The 20,734-nt window shown below is 46.1% G+C and overlaps 1 protein-coding gene across 21 annotated transcripts in view; it reads right to left on the bottom strand.

Moving 5' to 3' along the window:
• Positions 1–20,734, bottom strand: part of EIF4G3 (eukaryotic translation initiation factor 4 gamma 3) — a 101,762-nt gene that overhangs the window by 39,927 nt on the left and 41,101 nt on the right. For 17 of the 21 annotated variants that reach the window (XM_075605878.1, XM_075605880.1, XM_075605879.1 and 14 more), the window contains 3 exons: positions 16,482–16,613; positions 11,913–12,008; positions 2,781–2,813 (listed from right to left, as the gene is read on the bottom strand). In XM_075605878.1, coding sequence (XP_075461993.1) covers positions 2,781–2,813; positions 11,913–12,008; positions 16,482–16,613 — 261 coding nt within the window. Of the gene's footprint in view, positions 1–358; positions 380–2,780; positions 2,814–11,912; positions 12,009–16,481; positions 16,614–20,734 lie in introns of those variants that run through there. The other 4 variants (XM_075605882.1, XM_075605883.1, XM_075605889.1 and 1 more) reach the window with 2 other exon arrangements.

Raw genomic sequence — 20,734 nt, 5'->3', positions numbered from 1 at the left:
TACATGACAAGAGCCCCGGTATTCTTTGCCCAGATTTACGTAGACAGACGGCATAGCTACAGTTCATGGAGTAAGTCTGTACAATGAATGGCCGTTTCTATATCAAATTAATTGTGCATTGAAACATACCAAATGGAATTACAGACATGTAACATGGTAATTGTACACATTTTGTTAAAGCAGAGGGGTTTAGACATCTGGGAACATCTGAAATAGATTAAATAATGCATTTATCAAATCTATATCCCAGGGTTCCCAAACTATGTTATTGGCAGGGTTTTTGGAAGGTTTTTTCAACCCTGTGTTTTAATAAAAAATAAATGAAAAGTGTATGCTCTTCTACAGACTTTCCTCATACCTCGACTATTTTCACTTTCTTATTCCTTGATTATTCTTTCCCACACGTCTCCAAGACCTTCCAGTTGCTTTTTATACCATTTCTCAACAGATAAGTTTCAACTGGAACATTACAGTACATCATGGTACCGCACAGCTTGTGCTAAATTAAAGCTTGGGGTCAACAGTGCATTTCTTCTAATACCTACATTCTGGAAGATCAGTACCTGTTAATTATCAAAGAGGAGATCGGTAAGGAACGCATGTTTAAGTAAGCGGATGTGACGATGCATCACAACCTACAAGACATTTGTTGGACAATTTCTTTGGTGAAAATGCTATGCACGATCAAAATCTAAAGTCTCTTCTTTAGATCACGTTATTCAGCTATCATAACAGCTTATACACAATAAGGTTCGTCATGGCGTCTCATGGTGGGCTAATAAAATGCATCACAAACACGCAAACTATTTACATGCTTCCAGGCCTAAAATATAGCTATGGGAACAATGGGATTCAAAATAGAAGGGAGAGTTGAACATGAGTGACCCTGCATTTCTTGCTATGGCCTGTTGCCAAGTCCTACGCACACAAAATGATTACACAATTATGAGCTAAAACATCTGGCTCTGATCGGGTAACAAAAAAACTAGTAACATAAGTATGACAAACTCTGCTTTTGATACTGCATGTAGAAAACCCAAGGGGAACCACGGTACACTCAACACTGACTGCAAAACAAACAGGACGTGTAATGTGACCCTTCCTGAAAGAGGCAAAAAAACCGGAGTACCCTGCAGATTTATTATACATCTTGGTTGCACGTGAGAAGCTGCTGCTCACTCCACTTCTGTGATGGACTATGATGTTACATGAAGGTCCATGAAAGCATACTGCCATGACAGACGCAATTGGGCGGTAAAATTTAGATATTTCTCTCTACATATACATCTGAACAAATGGCAAAAAAAACAATAATAAATAGAGGAGATGAACAGGGCTGTCAGAGTTGCAGAATTTGATACACGCCATTAGAATACTGACCGAGTAACTCATTAAATCACGTATTGATGCACAGGATGCTAAAGCAGTCAGAATCAACATAAAGTACCTCGATACACCAGGTTTTTTTTTTTTTAATAGCATTTTATTGGCATCGCTTTAATGGAGCTTGGCACATCGTCCAGTCTCTAGACACCAAGGCTTTACATACAAATGTCGCCCAATCACAAATTTGACCTGATTTTGCCCCCGATTCATTCTTAACCCTTCATGGACTGATACTCCACAGATCTCACCAGTAGGGAAGAAACATAGTAGCTGCACAGGAGGCAGAAGGTAAGGCACAGAGCAGGGAGCCCAAGCAACAAAGGGAGGTTTAGGAAGCCAGACACTAATTTAAAGGTGCGTTCTCTTGTTTGAGCTCAAGCAACGTTTATAATACCAGTAATTATGTCAGTCATGGTGGACCGACTTGTAAAACTTACAACATATATTGGCAGTTGCTGCAAGTCTCATAATACCAACCCCTATAAAACTTCCCCCCACATCCACCAGCAAACTCCAATCTTCGCTGCTTTGTTGATTAGCAGACATTGCAGTAACTCGACTGGCTGACAGCAGGAACGGGAAGGGCTTTCCATACAGACTTAACTTGAAGATTTCAAAGTATTAAATATATACAATTATAGGAGCAGTGCATTTAATTCCAACATAAACAGTGAATGCACCTTTAAAATACTGAGTTTTCTACTTCCATACAAAGTTAATGGGAGACCACGGAAAGGGAAATCAGCATGATTAAGGGATTGCGATTTACACACAGTGTGTGTGTGTATTTAATTTCTTTGTCAGCAAACCTACACAACTATTTTTGTAGCAAGATTTGGTGCAACATTGGTTATCTTTACAATTTGCACAGCTCTAGTTGGGCATTAACCAATTTTTATTGCTTTGCAATCCGGGGTTAATTGTCACCCCTTACTTTACAATAAATTATATTATATACATAATTTTTACCCGCAATGGGTGTCCTCTGGAGTTGAAATGCACAGTACTCCGAGTCCTGGGGACTCTGGTACCAGAGATATTGGAGTGTCAAATCTTCAGAATAATCAGTTGTGTTGGGTAAATCTATGCTTGCCAGGGTCAGCCTGGCTCCAGTGGGCAATAGGAAACCACTTTATATTAATGCCCCCCCCCCCCACCCAGCGTCTAAGGGAAATATGTATAATTGTTACAGTATTATTATGCTCCACATCATGTTGATGCCATTACTCGATTCTACCGATTTCCCCATTGTACTGGTTTCCCACTGGCTTTCCATACAGCTGGCAATATAGAATGTTCGGAGACTCCAATCCCCAACTGGGTGGAGCAGCGGAACACTGAGGGATAGAGTGAAGTATGATGGGAGGGAGAAAGGGCAACAGAAGGCACAATACCTGGTGATGGGTCGGTCGGGGTCCAGCTGCAAACTAAAGAAAGGAGCAAGAAAGACGATCACAAAAGGAGAGGCACGGAGGCAGAAATGCCACACACAAATACAATGCCCACAAATAAGAAGCAGGCCAAAGACTTCCACAGTATGCAAAATAAAAATATCCACAAACACTCCAAGCTTTGCTAAGTGATAGTGACAGACAGGCACCGAGAGCCAACAGGTTCACCCCACGGCAGGATCAGAATGAGATCTCAGAAAGACAAGGGACAGCTAAATCTGGAGGTCACCTTGAGAATGAGAACTCTCTTTTTTTTTTTTGATCATCCTCAGTTTTTATATTGAAAATACAGAAACGTAGTTAACATTGTAATTAGGAGCCTGAAAGGCCACCATTCCCCCCCCCCCCCAATTCTGCAACTTATTTTCTAAATTCTGCTTGAGTTTTCCGTGAACATTCAGCAACTCAGAAATCCTGCAGAAATTTTTTTTATATTAGAGGGAATCTTCAAGAAAATACCAAGATCACAATAAAGGAAGAAATGCTGGGAGGGAGGGAGGTGAGATAAGACCGCAAAGATGCGCTAAGGAAAAAAAGAAAGGTTTAGTGCCGTCAAGGTACAATTCCAAGGGTTTCCTGAGGATAATCACTTTTTTTTCTTTGAGAACACCGTGCCACAGCTGCTGTGTTCCATGGCTGTGGGTTAAGTTCTGCACTTTTTCCCAGTGGAATCTCAATTCCATGGGAACTGAAACTATACACAAAACAGAAATGTCACAGGCAGCAGCAATGCCACTTAATTCTTAGGCTGCGGCCATGCTGCCGCTGTGCGCGCTCATGCTTGAGAGTGGTGACATCACCAACTCTCCAAAGCATGAGTGTTCGGCTGTCGGGCAAATTTTTTTGTAAGCGTGAGCAGGGGGGCCGTAGCTGGGGGCATGGCCGAACAGTGACTGGCGCTGATTGGCTGAGGTCATGTGACCCTTCAGCGCACCTGAAACACAATTTTGTCTGTCTCGGCAAGCGTCTAGCGCCCGTACATGCCCAAGCACACGCGAAGATAAAGATTCAAAGAGGTAAATGTGTCAAACGTGCTCAGCGCCAGCGTGGACCCAACCTTAGTAAAATCACCCAGTGGCTTGTGCATAGACTGGTAATGAAGAATTAAGACTTCCATGAAAATACAATGAAAGTAGTAAACACTTTTTTACCTATGTAGTACAAGTTGTAACAGGTCAGGCTCAACAGTTCAAACAAGATGCATTACATGAAGTCACGCGTAAGAAATATGATACAGGCTACTGTTACAGGACTGAAATCCAGGAAATGACCTGTTATGGGCCTCCGACTTCTATCAAAAGCCAACCCACAGATATTAAATACTGTACATCTGGCATATAAGTACAGTAAAGTAGATTCTAAGGCAGGAGTGGCCAACTCCAGTCCTCAAGGGCCACCAACAGGTTGGGTTTTCAGGATATCCCTGCTTCAGCACAGGTGGTGCAGTCTTTGACTGAGCCACCTGCACTGAAGCAGGGATATCCTGAAAACCTAACCTGTTGATGGCCCTTGAGGACGGGAGTTGACCACCCCTGTTCTAAGGGGTCTATTTTACAAAGTTCCCCAGCTACACAACCGGGACAAACCTGATGCAGAAATCAGTACAAGATTTATAGAGAGGGGAATCCTGTGGAAAGAAATGTGATTCTATGATCAACCTACAACACTTTTTTGCAGCCAGAAACCTTGGGATTTAGTGAGCACCAATCTTTGGAGATTAGTTTTAAAAATACCCCAGTTCTGGGGATCCTAGGCTGGTCATACATTATTTGTAGTGCTTATATACAGAGGTGTGAAAAAGAAAGTACACCCTCTTTGAATTTTATGGTTTTACATATCAGGACATAATAACAATCATCTGTTCCTTAGCAGGTCTAAAAATTAGGTAAATACAACCTCAGATGAACAACAACACGTGACATATTACACCGTGCCATGATTTAGTTAACAAAAATAAATCCAAAATGGAGAAGCCATGTGTGAAAAACTAAGTACACCCTTACTGCTTCCATAGGAATTAAGATGCTAAGTACAAACAGGTGCTGCTAATCAAATGCCCTTGATTAATTGATCATCAGCAAGTGTGACCACCTCTATAAAAGCCGAAGTCTTAGCAGGTTGCTGGTCTGGAGCATTCAGGTGTGTGTTAACACAATGCCAAGGAGGAAAGACATCAGCAATGATCTTAGAGAAGCAATTGTTGCTGCCCATCAATATGGGAAGGGTTATAAGGCCATTTCCAAACAATTTAAAGTCCTTCATTCTACAGTGAGAAAGAGTATTCAAAAGTGGAAAACATTCAAGACAGTTGCCAATCTTCCCAGGAGTGGACGTCCCAGCAAATTCACCCCAAGGTCCGTCAGACCGTGCAATGCTCAGAGAAATTGAAAAAAAAAAAAAAAAAAAAAAAAAAACAAGTTACATCTCATATTCTTCAGGCCTCAGTTAGCATGTTAAATGTTAAAGTTCATGACAGTACAATTAGAAAAAGGCTGAATAAGTATGGTTTGCTTGGAAGGGTTGCCAGGAGAAAGCCTCTTCTCTCTAAAAAGAACATGGCAGCACAGCTTAGGTTTGCAAAGTTGCATCTGAACAAACCACAAGACAATGTCATTTGGACAGACGAGACCAAAGTGAAGATGTTTGGCCATAATGCACAGCGCCACGTTTGGCGAAAACCAAACACAGCATATGAGCACAAACACCTCATACCAACTGTCAAGCACAGTGGTGGAGGGGTGATGATTTGGGCTTTTTTGCAGCCACAGGACCTGGGAACCTTGCAGTTATTGAGTCGACCATGAATTCCTCTGTATACCAAAGTATTCTAGATTCAAATGTGAGGCCATCTGTCCGACAGCTAAAGTTTGGCCGAAATTGGGTCATGCAACAGGACAATGATCCCAAGCACACCAGCAAATCTACAATAGAATGGCTGAAAAAGAATCAACGTGTTGCAATAGCCCAGTCAAAGTCCAGACCTCAACCCGATTGAAATGCTGTGGCTGTACCTCAAGAGAGCTGTGCATAAACAAATGCCCACAAACCCCAATGAACTGAAGCAACGTTGTAAAGAAGAGTGGGCCAAAATTCCTCCACAACGATGTGAGAGACTGATAAAGTCATACAGAAAACGATTACTTCAAGTTATTGCTGCTAAAGGTGGTTGTACAAGCCATTGGATCATAAGGTGTACTTAGTTTTTCACACATGGCTTCTCCATTTTGGCTTTATTTTTGTTAAATAAATCATGACACGGTGTAATATGTCACGTGTTGTTTATCTGAGGTTGTATTTACCTAATTTTAAGACCTGCTAAGGAAAAGAGGATTGTTTTTATGTCCTGATATGTAAAACCATAGAATTCAAAGAGGGTGTACTTTCTTTTTCACACAACTGTATATTATAGATATTTTAAGTCTCATGTTCAGCATGTATCTCTGTACCTTTTGGTGCGGGTGTGTACTTTGAACCCTTAGAAAAAGTAAGAACGAGAATGCACAAATAAAAAACACTGACCCGTGCTGTATGTGCCACGAAGTTCCAAGAAAGAAAAAAATAATATCTATATCTATCTATCTATCTATCTATCTATCTATATATACATACACACACATGGAGTACGTGCAAAACCGATGGAGGTATTGTTGCTAGCCTTAACATATCTTAAGTCATACGTCGTCCCGTTCGTGCATTACATGCTGTGACGCGGCTTGTGTCCTCGCTGCTGTCCGCTTGGAGTTGTGGTCCAGGGACCCGGTACACCATGTCCTTCCTGAATTCTATCTGCGGACTCATTCCTTTCTGGATCTTTAGCTGAGCGCATTTATTATTATTAACTAAAGCCAAGGATTTCCTAGGGAAGGATGGGTTTAAACCCTTCCAAGCAATCCAGAATAAACACAATATTCCTCAAAAACAGTTGTTCCAATACCTGCAGCTACAACATTTCGTAGCTTCACATCAAGCGAGGAATGAGCTTTACAAGCCACTGACCAAAACAGAAAATCTTTATTTCAGGGCTAAGTATCATAAGCGCACGGTAGCACTTTTATACCAAATATTAATAGCGCTGTCCAAAGAACAAAAGAAACAAAATATGGTGGTCATGACCCAAGATCATTCCCTTTTCTGGAAACAAATAAAAAATTATAATAAGGCAAACTACAGGTCTGCTCCCCCCTTGGAACATGGAAAGGATATCGATTCATAAATAGAATGTGTCTAATTAGTGACTCCATATTTCTATCAGCAGCTAAATCCGATAGCAGCTCACTGGAAACAGACGAACCCACCAGCAATCATACAATAAACAATATTAGGACCATGGAGTAATTAACCAGCCTACTGAACGAAACAGAAAGATCTCATTGTGTAACAAAGTTTTTGACTAATGGAGTTGCGCTTTTCTCTTTTCCAAACCAGCACAGCACAGCACAACCTATTAAAACATTCAAATATTTGAACAATCTGCATACGTCTTATTTTCACTTGAACTCAACTGATGGTGCAGAAGTTTCTTTCAGACTAAACAAAAACAGATGAAAGGTACAGCGAAATACACGCATCGGGCTGAAACCATTACATACACATCTCATGTCCCCATATGTTGGTTATATAATGTGTACAAATCACTGTCACTTCTTACCTCACTAGAATAACATTGTTTTGCTGCCTTGATCACAAACATATTATACGATTTTTAACAAGGAAAAAAAAGTTGAACATTTTTTTATTATTTACTCTGTATTTCTGAAACCATTTTCAACATATAGGACCGACCATTGATCCATTGGATACCAGATACATGTATTGAATTACCATGCTTGGTTCACAACAACTTGAAGTAAGATGTTTGAAATGTTAACCTTTTATTTTCCACTAGCTGAGAGACCCGGCGTTGCCCGGGATGTAATGTTCCCGTTCCTCTCTCTCCTCCCCCCTCTCTCTGTTTGTCCCCCATTCACATCAATCCAGTCCCCCCCCTCCCTCCCTCCTTTACAGCTTCATGTAGCGTGTGTGCGTCAGTCACTGTGTGTTTGCTCGCGCGTCAGTGAGTCTGAGGCAGAAACACAAACACACACAGACTGACTGACGCACACACAGTCAGTGTGTGCCTCAGTCAGTGTGTGCGTGCGTCAGTCAGGCTTTGTGTGCGCGTCAGTCAGTGTGTGCGCGCGGGGCGTCAAAGGCAGGGGGGGGCGTCAAAGGCAGGGGGGGGCGTCAAAGGGAGGGGGGGGGGCGTCAAAGGGAGGGGGGGGGCGTCAAAGGGAGGGGGGGGGCGTCAAAGGGAGGGGGGGGGGCGTCAAAGGGAGGGGGGGGGGGCGTCAAAGGGAGGGGGGGGGGCGTCAAAGGGAGGGGGGGGGGCGTCAAAGGGAGGGGGGGCGTCAAAGGGAGGGGGGGGGGCGTCAAAGGGAGGGGGGGGCGTCAAAGGGAGGGGGGGGGGGCGTCAAAGGGAGGGGGGGGCGTCAAAGGGAGGGGGGGGGCGTCAAAGGGAGGGGGGGGGCGTCAAAGGGAGGGGGGGGGCGTCAAAGGGAGGGGGGGGGGCGTCAAAGGGAGGGGGGGGGCGTCAAAGGGAGGGGGGGGGGCGTCAAAGGGAGGGGGGGGCGTCAAAGGGAGGGGGGGGGGCGTCAAAGGGAGGGGGGGGGGCGTCAAAGGGAGGGGGGGGGCGTCAAAGGGAGGGGGGGGCGTCAAAGGGAGAGGCGTCAAAGGGAGAGGGGGGGCGTCAAAGGGAGGGGGGGGAGCGTCAAAGGGAGGGGGGGGGCGTCAAAGGGAGGGGGGGGGCGTCAAAGGGAGGGGGGGGGGCGCCTCAAAGGCATGGATTCCTCCCCCTGCATTTCCTGCAGTGGACAGGAGGGGGGGGGCAGTGGACAGGAGGGGGGGGGGGCAGTGGACAGGAGGGGGGGGGGGCAGTGGACAGGAGGGGGGGGGGCAGTGGACAGGAGGGGGGGGCAGTGGACAGGAGGGAGGGGGCAGTGGACAGGAGGGGGGGGGCAGTGGACAGGAGGGGGGGGGGCAGTGGACAGGAGGGGGGGGGGCAGTGGACAGGAGGGGGGGGGGGCAGTGGACAGGAGGGGGGGGCAGTGGACAGGAGGGGGGGGCAGTGGACAGGAGGGGGGGGCAGTGGACAGGAGGGGGGGGCAGTGGACAGGAGGGGGGGGCAGTGGACAGGAGGGGGGGGGCAGTGGACAGGAGGGGGGGGCAGTGGACAGGAGGGGGGGGCAGTGGACAGGAGGGGGGGGGCAGTGGACAGGAGGGGGGGGCAGTGGACAGGAGGGAGGGGGCAGTGGACAGGAGGGGGGGGGCAGTGGACAGGAGGGGGGGGCAGTGGACAGGAGGGGGGGCAGTGGACAGGAGGGGGGGGCAGTGGACAGGAGGGGGGGGCAGTGGACAGGAGGGGGGACAGGAGGGGGGACGCAGTGGACAGGAGGGGGGACGCAGTGGACAGGAGGGGGGGGCAGTGGACAGGAGGGGGGGGCAGTGGACAGGAGGGGGGGGCAGTGGACAGGAGGGGGGGGCAGTGGATAGGAGGGGGGGGCAGTGGATAGGAGGGGGGGGCAGTGGATAGGAGGGGGGGGCAGTGGATAGGAGGGGGGGGCAGTGGATAGGAGGGGGGGGCAGTGGACAGGAGGGGGGGGCAGTGGACAGTGACACACACACACACACACACACACACCTCAGTTGATGCGCCCTTTCTCAGTTCCGTTTGGCGCCGGAGGTGGGGAGCGACACCTACCTGTACTTCCGGGCGCCGCCACCGTCTGACTCGGCGCCGCGAGGGAGGAAGGGGGTCCGCCATCTTACGCGCCGCGTGGCAGCTGCGGGAAGCGAGGTGATTTGGAGCGGGGAGGGGGGAGAGGTGATTTGGAGCGGGGAGGGGGGAGAGGTGATTTGGAGCGGGGAGAGGTGATTTGGAGCGGGGAGAGGTGATGCCGCTGGGGAGGGGGAAGAGGTGATGCCGCTGGGGAGGGGGAAGAGGTGATGCCGCTGGGGAGGGGGAAGAGGTGATGCCGCTGGGGAGGGGGAAGAGGTGATGCCGCTGGGGAGGGGGAAGAGGTGATGCCGCTGGGGAGGGGGAAGAGGTGATGCCGCTGGGGAGGGGGAAGAGGTGATGCCGCTGGGGAGGGGGAAGAGGTGATGCCGCTGGGGAGGGGGAAGAGGTGATGCCGCTGGGGAGGGGGAAGAGGTGATGCCGCTGGGGAGGGGGAAGAGGTGATGCCGCTGGGGAGGGGGAAGAGGTGATGCCGCTGGGGAGGGGGAAGAGGTGATGCCGCTGGGGAGGGGGAAAAGGTGATTTGGAGAGGGGAGAGAGGTGTGTGTGTGTGTGTGTGTGTGTGTGTTATTTATTTTTTTGGACCTTTGGCCCGTCACTCCGCCTCAGGCCAATGAGAGGTGTGGGGGGCGGGCCAAGGGGGTGGTGTGAGTGTGTGAGGCCAATGAGAGGTGTGCGGGGGCGGGCGGGCCAAGGGACCAATGAGATTGCCGCTAGGGACACCGGACATCCAGCAGGCAGGCATGCATGCAGGCAGGCAGGCAGGCAAACATACAGTGCTTTCACTAATATAGTATAAGATTGAGAGGTTAACATCAAGATTAGACACTTCAAATACACAACCCCTAACCTCTGCTCTGCTGCCTGCTGTTTGTATGTTGGCTGGGAGCTCAGGGCAGTAATGGCGAAAGGAATTGTCAACGTGACAGCAGAAATATAATCAATTTACTATGGAATTTCAAATGAAGACATCTTCCTTACCATTGAGGTTGGACCCATTCGATTACAAAGCCCAATTACAAATATATGCTGGGGTCCCAACACAGCGAAAGAGCTGACCATCCATGCAGGTTTTAACATTTACGTAATAAAGCATGCTTAACAGTTTTTCAAATTGACACCTAAATCTTAGTAACTTTCACCCGGGTTAGCTGGAAGAATTTGGCTGATAAGAGATGGCATGTAATGAGAAAGCAGATGGGGCTGGTTTATAGCTCTTAGTTGTAATTTGAAGAATAAGGTAATCATGGTTCTCTTATTCATTAAAATAAATCAGCATTGTTACACATTTGATTCAAGCACAAAAGATACAACCACCCTTAATTAAGTGCAGGAGGTGGAGGAGTTGTAGTTGTGAGCGAGCCCAAGATAAGCATCTAGGAACCATTACTGGTCATGAACTATAAATTAAAATACACTGTAAACAAATCATAAATACTCATTTAATCTGACCTTTCTTAATAAGTATACTATTGTTATGTTATCCTTACCAGGTGAAAGCCTGATCGGTATAATATCATAGCTAAAGCAGATCATTCCTGGAACCAAGAACAAAAAGGCATACGCAAGCAGACTAGTTTAATATGCTCTCATTTTAGCATGAAAGGGACAATGCCACTAGAACATATACATTACAGCCCAAGGAGAATCATCAACTGAAGGAGGAAAAGGCAAGATACAAAATGCATGGATAATCATTACAATTTGCCATGGTACTTTAATGCTAAGGCTTCTCTTGTATGATTAGTGGAAACCGGTTTCTTTCACTTTAGCATTATTAATCGCAAGGCACATTTTATTTAAATTTTGGTTTTCATTTTTTTAACAGACCGATATTTGCAGAAAAAGTCTTCAATGCTGGAGGGGAGAACCAGAATATTGCATAATGAATAGTTACCACCAACACGAATAGCGGATAACAAGAGAACTATTTCCACTGAAAAGCCCCAACGGGCCCTTGCTGCTCCCAGGCCTAAAGGAAGAAAACATGTGGATAGAGCAAACACCTTGATATTGTAGCACGGTAGTGCTCAACTTCAGTCCTCAAGCGCGCCCCCCCCCCCAAATAGGTCAGGTTTTCAGGATGTCTCTTCAGCACAGGTGGGGCTCCATCAGTCCCTGCTTCAACACAGGTGGCTCAATCAGAGGCCGTCTTCGACTGAGCCTCCGATTGAGCCACCTGTGCTGAAACTGGGATATCCTGAAAACCTGACCTGTTTGGAGGGGTGAGGGATGGGGGTGCGAGCTTGAGGAACTGGAGTTGAGCACCCCCTGTATGTAGCAGGTAGTAGATGTGTCCTTACCGGAGATCGGTTCTGAGGCTGAGTGCTCATTGTCTGTGTTTGTTGAGGATAGACCAGTGTGGTTGCTGCTGCATTCTGTCCTGAGACATAGGAGGCCTGTGAAAGACAAGAAAATTATGCATGTACATTATGTGAACGTAGATGTGCAGTGATGTGGGGTGCGCTGTACACAATTAGTGCACCTGCTACAACCGCAAATGATCCCACAAATGTAGGACACCATACAATGTCCACTTATCCCAACAGTTTCACAACCGACGAGGGGTTGTCAGACCATTTTAGATCTCATACAGACATTCAGTACTGCACGATAAAGAGAATTTCTCATTATCCTTCAAGCACACAAACAAAGGGGCTTCAAGGTATAAACCCTTAGCTGGAGCCCCATCATATTTACTTGGTGTAGTGTTTCACCAGCTACAACCAAGCAACTCGTAGAAGATATTTAAAAGGATATAAATGGGTGGATGGTGGGAGCCAGCGGTTGTTTAAACCGTAGAGTTCAAATATTTTTCATGAAGACTTGTTAATAGATATTACTTTATGGATTTGGATACCTGTATTAACCAGGTACAACAGCTGCCTTTTCCAATTCTGTATGTATGCAATATGTCCCAAATATTAGAAGAAAGCAACACCTGCAAAATGTTTCCTTTTTATACTGAAGATTTAAACACAATACAAAATAACCCCTCATGCAATATTATGTACTTCATGTAATAAAGTAAGGCAATATTTTTACAAATCAATTTAGACAAAGTTTGTCCAATCGCCAGTAAAATACAGAGGCTAATGTATGGTTTTGCCCTCTTTGCTGTGGATGCTATGCCTCAAGCATGGGCTGGCTTGCTTCCCATTCATTATATAAAAAAACATACCGCATGCATTATATAAACGTGTTTGCAAATACATTGATTCATTTTATAATCAGGTCTGGATGGGGTTAATTGAAAATTGGATTGGGAAATACAGCAATATGTCCTAAAATACTATACGGTGCATGATCTTGTATAGCATGATTGAGTAGAAGTGTGTGAAGTGCTTCTAGCCCAAGCAAACCAAAAGAAAAATATTCTATTTCACCCGTAACAGGTCACGTTCCCCTATGTCTCATTCTAATCCCAGCCTCCTCTTTCTGCACTGCAGCTCACCTCTGTCTCCATTCCTCTTATCTTTTATTTGCACACATCTAAAACTGCCAACATACTGTAGGAGGCATGCCAGAACAGACTGAAGCTACTTCTTACAGCAAACAGCTGAGCAACCCCTGCAGTACCAGCTTCCAGCACAGAAAGCGTGTAAACAACCATTGCACAAAGAGACAGAGCTGGGATAGAGAGCCTTATGTATTATTGCAGGTGAAATCCCACTAGCTTCCACCAACAGCCTGTGTAGAATTATCATTCTGTGTGCCTCTCTGCATCCAATCAACATCAAGCTGTGCAGGAAGCAGTGATTAACCCCTATAGTGCCAAAGAGGGATGGAAGCCTAATTTGTCTGCTATAGCAATGCTCTGCAGATGTTTACACAATCCTTACATTTGGGACTTATACTCAAAAAGTAGCAAATATCAGGGAATATGACATTTGCACAGCAAGTGAGAGCCTAATGATGCGGAGAAGGGTACTATAAACCAGCTCTGATAAAAAAGCCTAACCAAGGTGGGGATGCAACAAGAGCACAGAAGATGGTGGCCTATAAGAACATCAGTGTCCGCTTTTGAAAGCATTTCTGGTTTTAGGTTAAAAATGAAAATGCTCTCCCAAAGATACGCTTGTTGAAGAAAGCAGAGTATCTTTCTACACTTCCGGCTTTAAAAGCTTCCCAGGGAAAATAGGTTTTTAAAAATAGCCAAAAAAATCGACACACCCTTCTGCCTTCTAATTTAGACAACCAGCAGTGACGACCTGCCTGCAGTATGGTTTCTCTATAGGTCTATGTTGGAATTTGAAGACCGCCGTAGAGCAGTGCTGCTCAACTGCAGTCCTCAAGACCTCCCCCTCCCCCCCAACCCTCAAAACCACCAAACCAGTCAGGTTTTAAGGATATCCCTGCTTCAGCACAGGTGGCTACTTGTGCCAAGGCAGAATTAACTTTAAAACCTGACCTTTGAGGGGGGGGGGGGGGGGGCTCGAGGACTGCAGTTGAGCACTCCTGCTCTAGAACACAACAATAGACAGTAATAGACAGTAATAGACAGTAATAGACAGTAATAGACTGGCAGTAACAGGGTGCTGCTTTTTTGCCTTATCTGCAATATGTTCTTTTTCGAAGAAGACGGACCCAACACAGTACGCTGCTTTAAAATACTGATATGTTCAAATACGATATTATCAAAATAGATTTCTCTTTACATTAGTTAATGCTGCGGGCACTTTTAGTCCAGCTGCCACCCAAAAGGGTGAGTGTAATATGCTTGAATGTTCTGCTGCAACAAAATATTGACATCTTAAACCTTTTGCCCACAAAGCAGTTAAGAAAACATTTGCTGTGCCGAGCTGCTGACACAGGGAGCAGGAAGCCAGACACTGTGACTCATCTCTTTCTGCTCTGATTCCAGAAGTGGCTGACGTGACTAATGAGTATGCACTTTGGGTGTTTATTCCAGGCACCACGAGAGTTCTGCGCAGCCGGGCCCATCCAGTGTTATTAACCTACGCAGTCGCAGACCTAAAAATAAACTTGCCTTTTGTACTCGTGCTAAATTGAGCAGTGTGGGGAGGACGGACTATGTAGATGAGGTACCGCTGAGAAAGGAAACACTGGCATGTGCTTTTTGATTTGTGACTTAAATAATGTGTTTACAGTTTCACTTGCTCCAAGGGCCGGGTTGGCACTCCACATAGATTCAGGATTCTATTACCCCTAATTAGGCTTTTCTCCCTCTGAGAAAAAGGTTTTGTGTTTGGCAAACGTTGTAACTGTTCTCAAAAAGAAAAGAAAGCATTGGCATGACAGTGCTGTTCCAATCAGAATATTCATCATTTCATAAACAACCAGAGGGCATAGTAATTATCCAGCTAACCAATTCAACTCTAACCCCTAATCCACCAGTTAGGTATCTACATTCCAACTTTTTAACCACTTTGCAACAAATCAATGATCTTTGGGTAGCATAGTTACAGGAGCAGTTCTGCCTGTCCTGCTTTTACAAGTATAGGAAGCAGGGACTCATTGGAGCTGAACCGTGTTCATTTCAGCTACTAAGATGCCCTGGTTCCCGAGCTGCTGGTACAGTGACCACCAGGGGAAACAAAATGGAGATTAAAATCTGGCGTGAGGGGTGGGCCAATAGGAAGCCAACTTGACATAGCTTCTACATAATGACAAAATAATAACAACCCCCCCCCCCCAGGTTAAAACAGCTAGGGAATCCGGAAGGATGCTTTTTTCCTGCTCGTTTCAATGGTTATTTAGCCTGACCTCTTGATCAACACAAATATAAATAGAGTTTGAGTGTCTCGCTATGGCAGAGATTCCCGCAGCTCTGATACAGTTTATCACACACAAACCCTGCCATTAAAGTCAATGTCCGCTAATGTGGGATCACAGCGCAATAACCCATATCTGAGTTCCATAAATCCCGTGTAAATTATAGTTTAACAAAGGTTTAACTCCATGGACAGGTTTTTTTATTTTTAAACCTCACTATGTTATGTTGCCAGAACAAATACTGTATAACAAATGTGGCAAACCTAGTATATTAGACCAGCCATAGTTACTAATGAAATGATCTAGGATTCTAAGGGGATTAGCCGGTCAGCAGAGTAACAGGAAATCTAAAACACCCGATGTGTACGAGAGAAAACTGCTGGCAATGAGAAACTGAAGCATAAACATGCTCCTCGGTGGCGCTATAAATGTAAAAAAAATAATATGAAAAAAATGGGAAAGTACAAATATTTGTGGAAAAATTTACATATGAAATCTCAACATTAATATTAAGTAATAATCCCAGAAGAACAGGGCATTATTGGCCAGTAATGCCCAGTTCAGGGATTATTATTATTTAAATAAAAAGGATTATGATGACTGCCAAGTAATCTGAATGTGACCACTTCAACTTGCGCAGGAGCCCAAACTATCACGTTTGCTCAGCAGTAATGATGTTATTTGTTTCGCTGCAGCATGGAAACTTGCATTGTGGGAGCAGTCCCAAGTAACTACTTTCAGCAATGATCACGGAAGCACTACTAAAAAGAGTTAACCACCACTGGAAACCAATCCCTGCTAATTATTGCGATCAGATATAATTAAGTATGCAAAACTGACATCCCAATTTTCTCTGCCAGACAATCAAAAAAAATCCCGAGGAGCCTTTCATGTGCCGACTGCTGGTTTATTGCTAATCTCTGTTTAGTACTGAATCAACATGAACAATTCAATAATGGTACCTGCATACAGTAGTGCCTCTTATCTAAATGTGGTTATTGCTTTAAAATGGAAAAGTAAGGATTAAACCAGCACGCAATGTAGAGCCATCCACTTTACCAAGTCCTAGGACATATAATTACTCAATGGTGAACTTCACGACTTTGGGTCTGTGGTTGCTCACAGGTAATCATTACCTGTGATAGCCCCGGGGACGAGGCATGCCCCGGAGGGGTTGCAGCCAGATTTGGGTGCACCTTGTTTATGTCATGCGTAGAGTACGGGGATGGGGCCGGAGGTCCCGGCTGCCTCGCTACCTGTGCCGCAACCTGCAGGGGGAAAATAAAAAGGAGTATTGTCATGTAATTGTTGTTAATTTAAAGACTTTAAAATGGTTATTCTTGAACATTATGCAGGCATTTATAAGATCTGTACCCTACATATGACATTATAAGCGAGATTCAATATAAAAACATTGCACTTGGCTGACTGAGCAACTGCTACACAACTTGCATGAGCAAACCGTCCAAGGAGCACATCAGGCTGCATTTGGCATGTTGGAGAATGAAAAGCTACTTTCTAAAAACATTTTCTTTTTAAATTACCAGTCTCCTTAAAATCACATTTAAAGAAGCAATTCACACCTTGCTCCCCCCTTTTTTTGTTACATTGGTGGAACGCAGGGGGTCCCTAGAGACGTGCTGCGTTTTTTTTAGCTTTCGGAACCTCCTGGTACTATAGAGCAGTGATTTCCAACCTTTTTTGTTTGGAGGAACCCTTGAAGTATTTCGAAAAATCTCGGGGAACCCCTATCTGGCTGACACATATTAGGTTCGACAGGGGTCAGTCACAACATTTCACACCTCACGAGCCACCTCTATTTCCCACCCTTTACCCATGTATTTCTCTCCCATCCATCTCACTAACTCTCCCCCCCTCCTGCCTCGCATGTATTTATCCCTTGCGTCTCACTCTTACTCCCTCTTTTCCTCACTCACTCCCTCCTGCCCCCTCTCTTCTCTCACTCGCCCCTACCTTCCGTCAAGTACCCCACTCTCAATCCACTCTACAAAATACATACCAAAAAAAAAAACAGCCCAGGGGGGGGAGGGGGTCTGTGGTCCATAGGAGGAACCCCTGAGACTGCTTCAAGGAGCCCCAGGGTTCCACGGAACTCTGGTTGGGAATCACTGCCATAGATACTAGTCATTTCACCAGTAACAAATCTCTGAAATCAGAGGGGTCAGGGTGTCTCCAGATTACCCCTGGACGGGGAGGGGGGTGGTGGGGGTTGAAATGAAAAAAAAAAAATGTAAAAAAAAGTTAGTAGGGAGGACTAAGCTAAGTGGGTATTAAAAAAACGTGTAAAAGTTATTTTAACACTGAATAATAATTGTGCATATACTGTAAATCTGTTTTCTTTAGAGCAGGAGTGGCCAACTCCAGTCCTCAAGGGACACCAACGGGTCAGGTTTTAAGCATATCCCTGCTTCAGCACATCTGGCTTAATAAGTGCTGACGCAGGGATATCCCCAATACCTGGCCTGTTGGTGGCCCTTGAGGACTGGAGTTGGCCACCCCTGCTCTAAAGAAAACAGATTTACAGTACTGTATATGCACAATTATTATTCAGTGTTAAAATAATGTAAAAAGCACGACAATGACAAATGTAAATGCTAGTACCATATTTTTTAATGTTCCTTGTGTAGGTGTCACAAGGTGTAACACATCTGTAATCTCAGCATTGTGCAGTCAATGTTTGTTACACGCTCACTTATTGGAACTTTTTTTTATAGAAGTACTGAATTGTCCCCGTCATGTCACGACACTGATCAAGGCCGATTTAACAGTATGGACGAGGCCATGATATTCGAAGAGTGATCGCCTCGAACCACATGCAACATTTGAGCTCAGAGGGCGGATTACATGGACTCCCTGGAGTTTTGTCATCAGCAAAAACCATGTGATAATTGCATGCCTGCAGTGCCTCATCACAGACAGGTGGTCGGGTCAACAAGCCAAAAAGTCATCACCGATCACATGTATACAACAAAATACCACTAACGCAGCAAAGAGGTTAATAAGTCTGAAATAATAATCTGAGTTTATTATCAGGGTGCTGCAACTTTAAGTAAAACTGCCCTGTGACATGGATTGGTGCAAGTTTGCACACATCTCAGAACGGCTTGTTCTCTCTAATACAGTGTGACGCTCTCTAAATGCAGGCTGGCATGTGCAGCTACCGGTACCGCCTGCTCCCCTGTGCAGCTACCGGTACCGCCTGCTCCCCTGTGCAGCTACCGGTACCGCCGGCTCCCCTGTGCAGCTACCGGTACCGCCGGCTCCCCTGTGCAGCTACCGGTACCGCCGGCTCCCCTGTGCAGCTACCGGTACCGCCGGCTCCCCTGTGCAGCTACCGGTACCGCCGGCTCCCCTGTGCAGCTACCGGTACCGCCGGCTCCCCAGTGCAGCTACCGGTACCGCCTGCTCCCCTGTGCAGCTACCGGTACCGCCTGCTCCCCTGTGCAGCTACCGGTACCGCCTGCTCCCCTGTGCAGCTACCGGTACCGCCTGCTCCCCTGTGCAGCTACCGGTACCGCCTGCTCCCCTGTGCAGCTACCGGTACCGCCTGCTCCCCTGTGCAGCTACCGGTACCGCCTGCTCCCCTGTGCAGCTACCGGTACCGCCTGCTCCCCTGTGCAGCTACCGGTACCGCCTGCTCCCCTGTGCAGCTACCGGTACCGCCTGCTCCCCTGTGCAGCTACCGGTACCGCCTGCTCCCTCTGTAGCAACTGTCGCAGTGGATGCTGCAAAACTCCTGCAGTCTGAAAGACTAGTGCCAGAATCAGCAGCAGTTTCTCCCATGCAAGCAGTAACATGAGCTAGTGAGAGATACAAATCGGCCCCATGTGATTTCAAGGCATAGCTGATGATAGACATTTCATGTGCTTTGGGTGAGCAGAGTGCTGCGTATTGGTATGTGGATGCAGCAATGTCTGAGGGATGGGTGTGCTCTGCTGGTGGCCTTTTTGCACCCCAAACTTAATATATACAAAAGCGGAGTTCCTCATACTTTAAATCAAAGCCAGGTCCCATTGTGTCGTTCTCCTTTCATCGGTCAGTCAGTGGCATTACAACATGTTCACTTTCAAATCCTCCCTGCCCTGCTCTCAAATTCACACTCTTGTGACTTTGTACTAGATTACTGTGGGCACAATTCTTTAAACGTCAAGAAGTAAAATGGCAACTAAACCAGCAAGTATCTGAGGAAACAGGGAGGTTCCCAGAGCTACAAACAGCCTAGACACAAAATAGGCGGGATTGATACTTTAAGCCCATTTTGCTGCCTTCACATTAAATTCCATATTAACTACAACATTCTCCACCTCATCTTAAGTCTCTGCTCTGTCCTTAAATCTTTGCTTTAGTCTCTGCTATATTACGGTTTGCTTATTGCAATATGCTCAGTGATTTATCCTGTCTACCCCACCTGTCTACACTGCTTTCTCACGCTTGAAACCTCCGCCACTGTCTTCTTCCTTTGGGACTCCATTCCCACAGAATATTCTCCCAACACCTCCCTTTCCAGCCTTCAAGTACCGTCTGAACCTTGTTAATGAAGCGTTATTTATACAGTTTCAAAATCAATACACCATGCAGTCCTTCATATATATCTTAGTCACCTTACTGGGAAAGCACTACAAATCACTGCACTACACACTTTTTTACAGACTCTAAGGCTTTGTATACACTCCTCTGCAGGACAGGGTTTCCCTTTTACCAATATGCATGCTTAGGTTTGCTGTATATATTCCTATAGTGTACAATAATTCCCAAAATCTCGCCTGTAAAGTGACGGATCAATCCGACATAATTACTAAATCATGTAAGCAGGCAAAATCCTCATATGGTACATGTGCCTTACAGGCTTCACCACTGCCTGCCAAATCATAACCTCTTTCATGCTGAACCAGTGGAATTCTGCGGAACCCCAACCCCATCTAATAGTGCGTCTGAGATCAGATGCATTGTAACGTTGCGGCCAGGGTTAAGCGAAGCGGGCGTGCTCGGCGCAGAGTGGTAACTGAATGCGCTTGTCCAGGGTGCGTGCCCTGAGATTGCTGCTTGTCAAGACCATCAAATTTGATTTTGCTGCTCACTGATGCGTCACGTGAGCAGTTCGCCCAATGAGGGCGAACCAGCACCATGACATCATGGCCACGCCCTCAACATGCCTCCCACGCGCACAACTAGCTGGCCAGGAATTGCCCGCCAAGCAGAGCGCATGACGTCACGGCGTTCGATCGCCAGCACGCACACTCCTAGCTTGGCCGCAGGCTAAGGAACCCCAATTCTCTAATAGCGAGTCTGAGATCAGATGCATTGTAAGGAACCCCAGCACTCTCTAATAGCGCGTCTGAGATCAGATGTATTGTAAATTCTTTTGTTC

The sequence above is a fragment of the Ascaphus truei genome, chromosome 6, assembly GCF_040206685.1.
Source record: "Ascaphus truei isolate aAscTru1 chromosome 6, aAscTru1.hap1, whole genome shotgun sequence".
Taxonomy (NCBI): Eukaryota; Metazoa; Chordata; class Amphibia; order Anura; family Ascaphidae; genus Ascaphus; species Ascaphus truei.
This window is presented reverse-complemented; position numbering and strand designations above follow the sequence as displayed.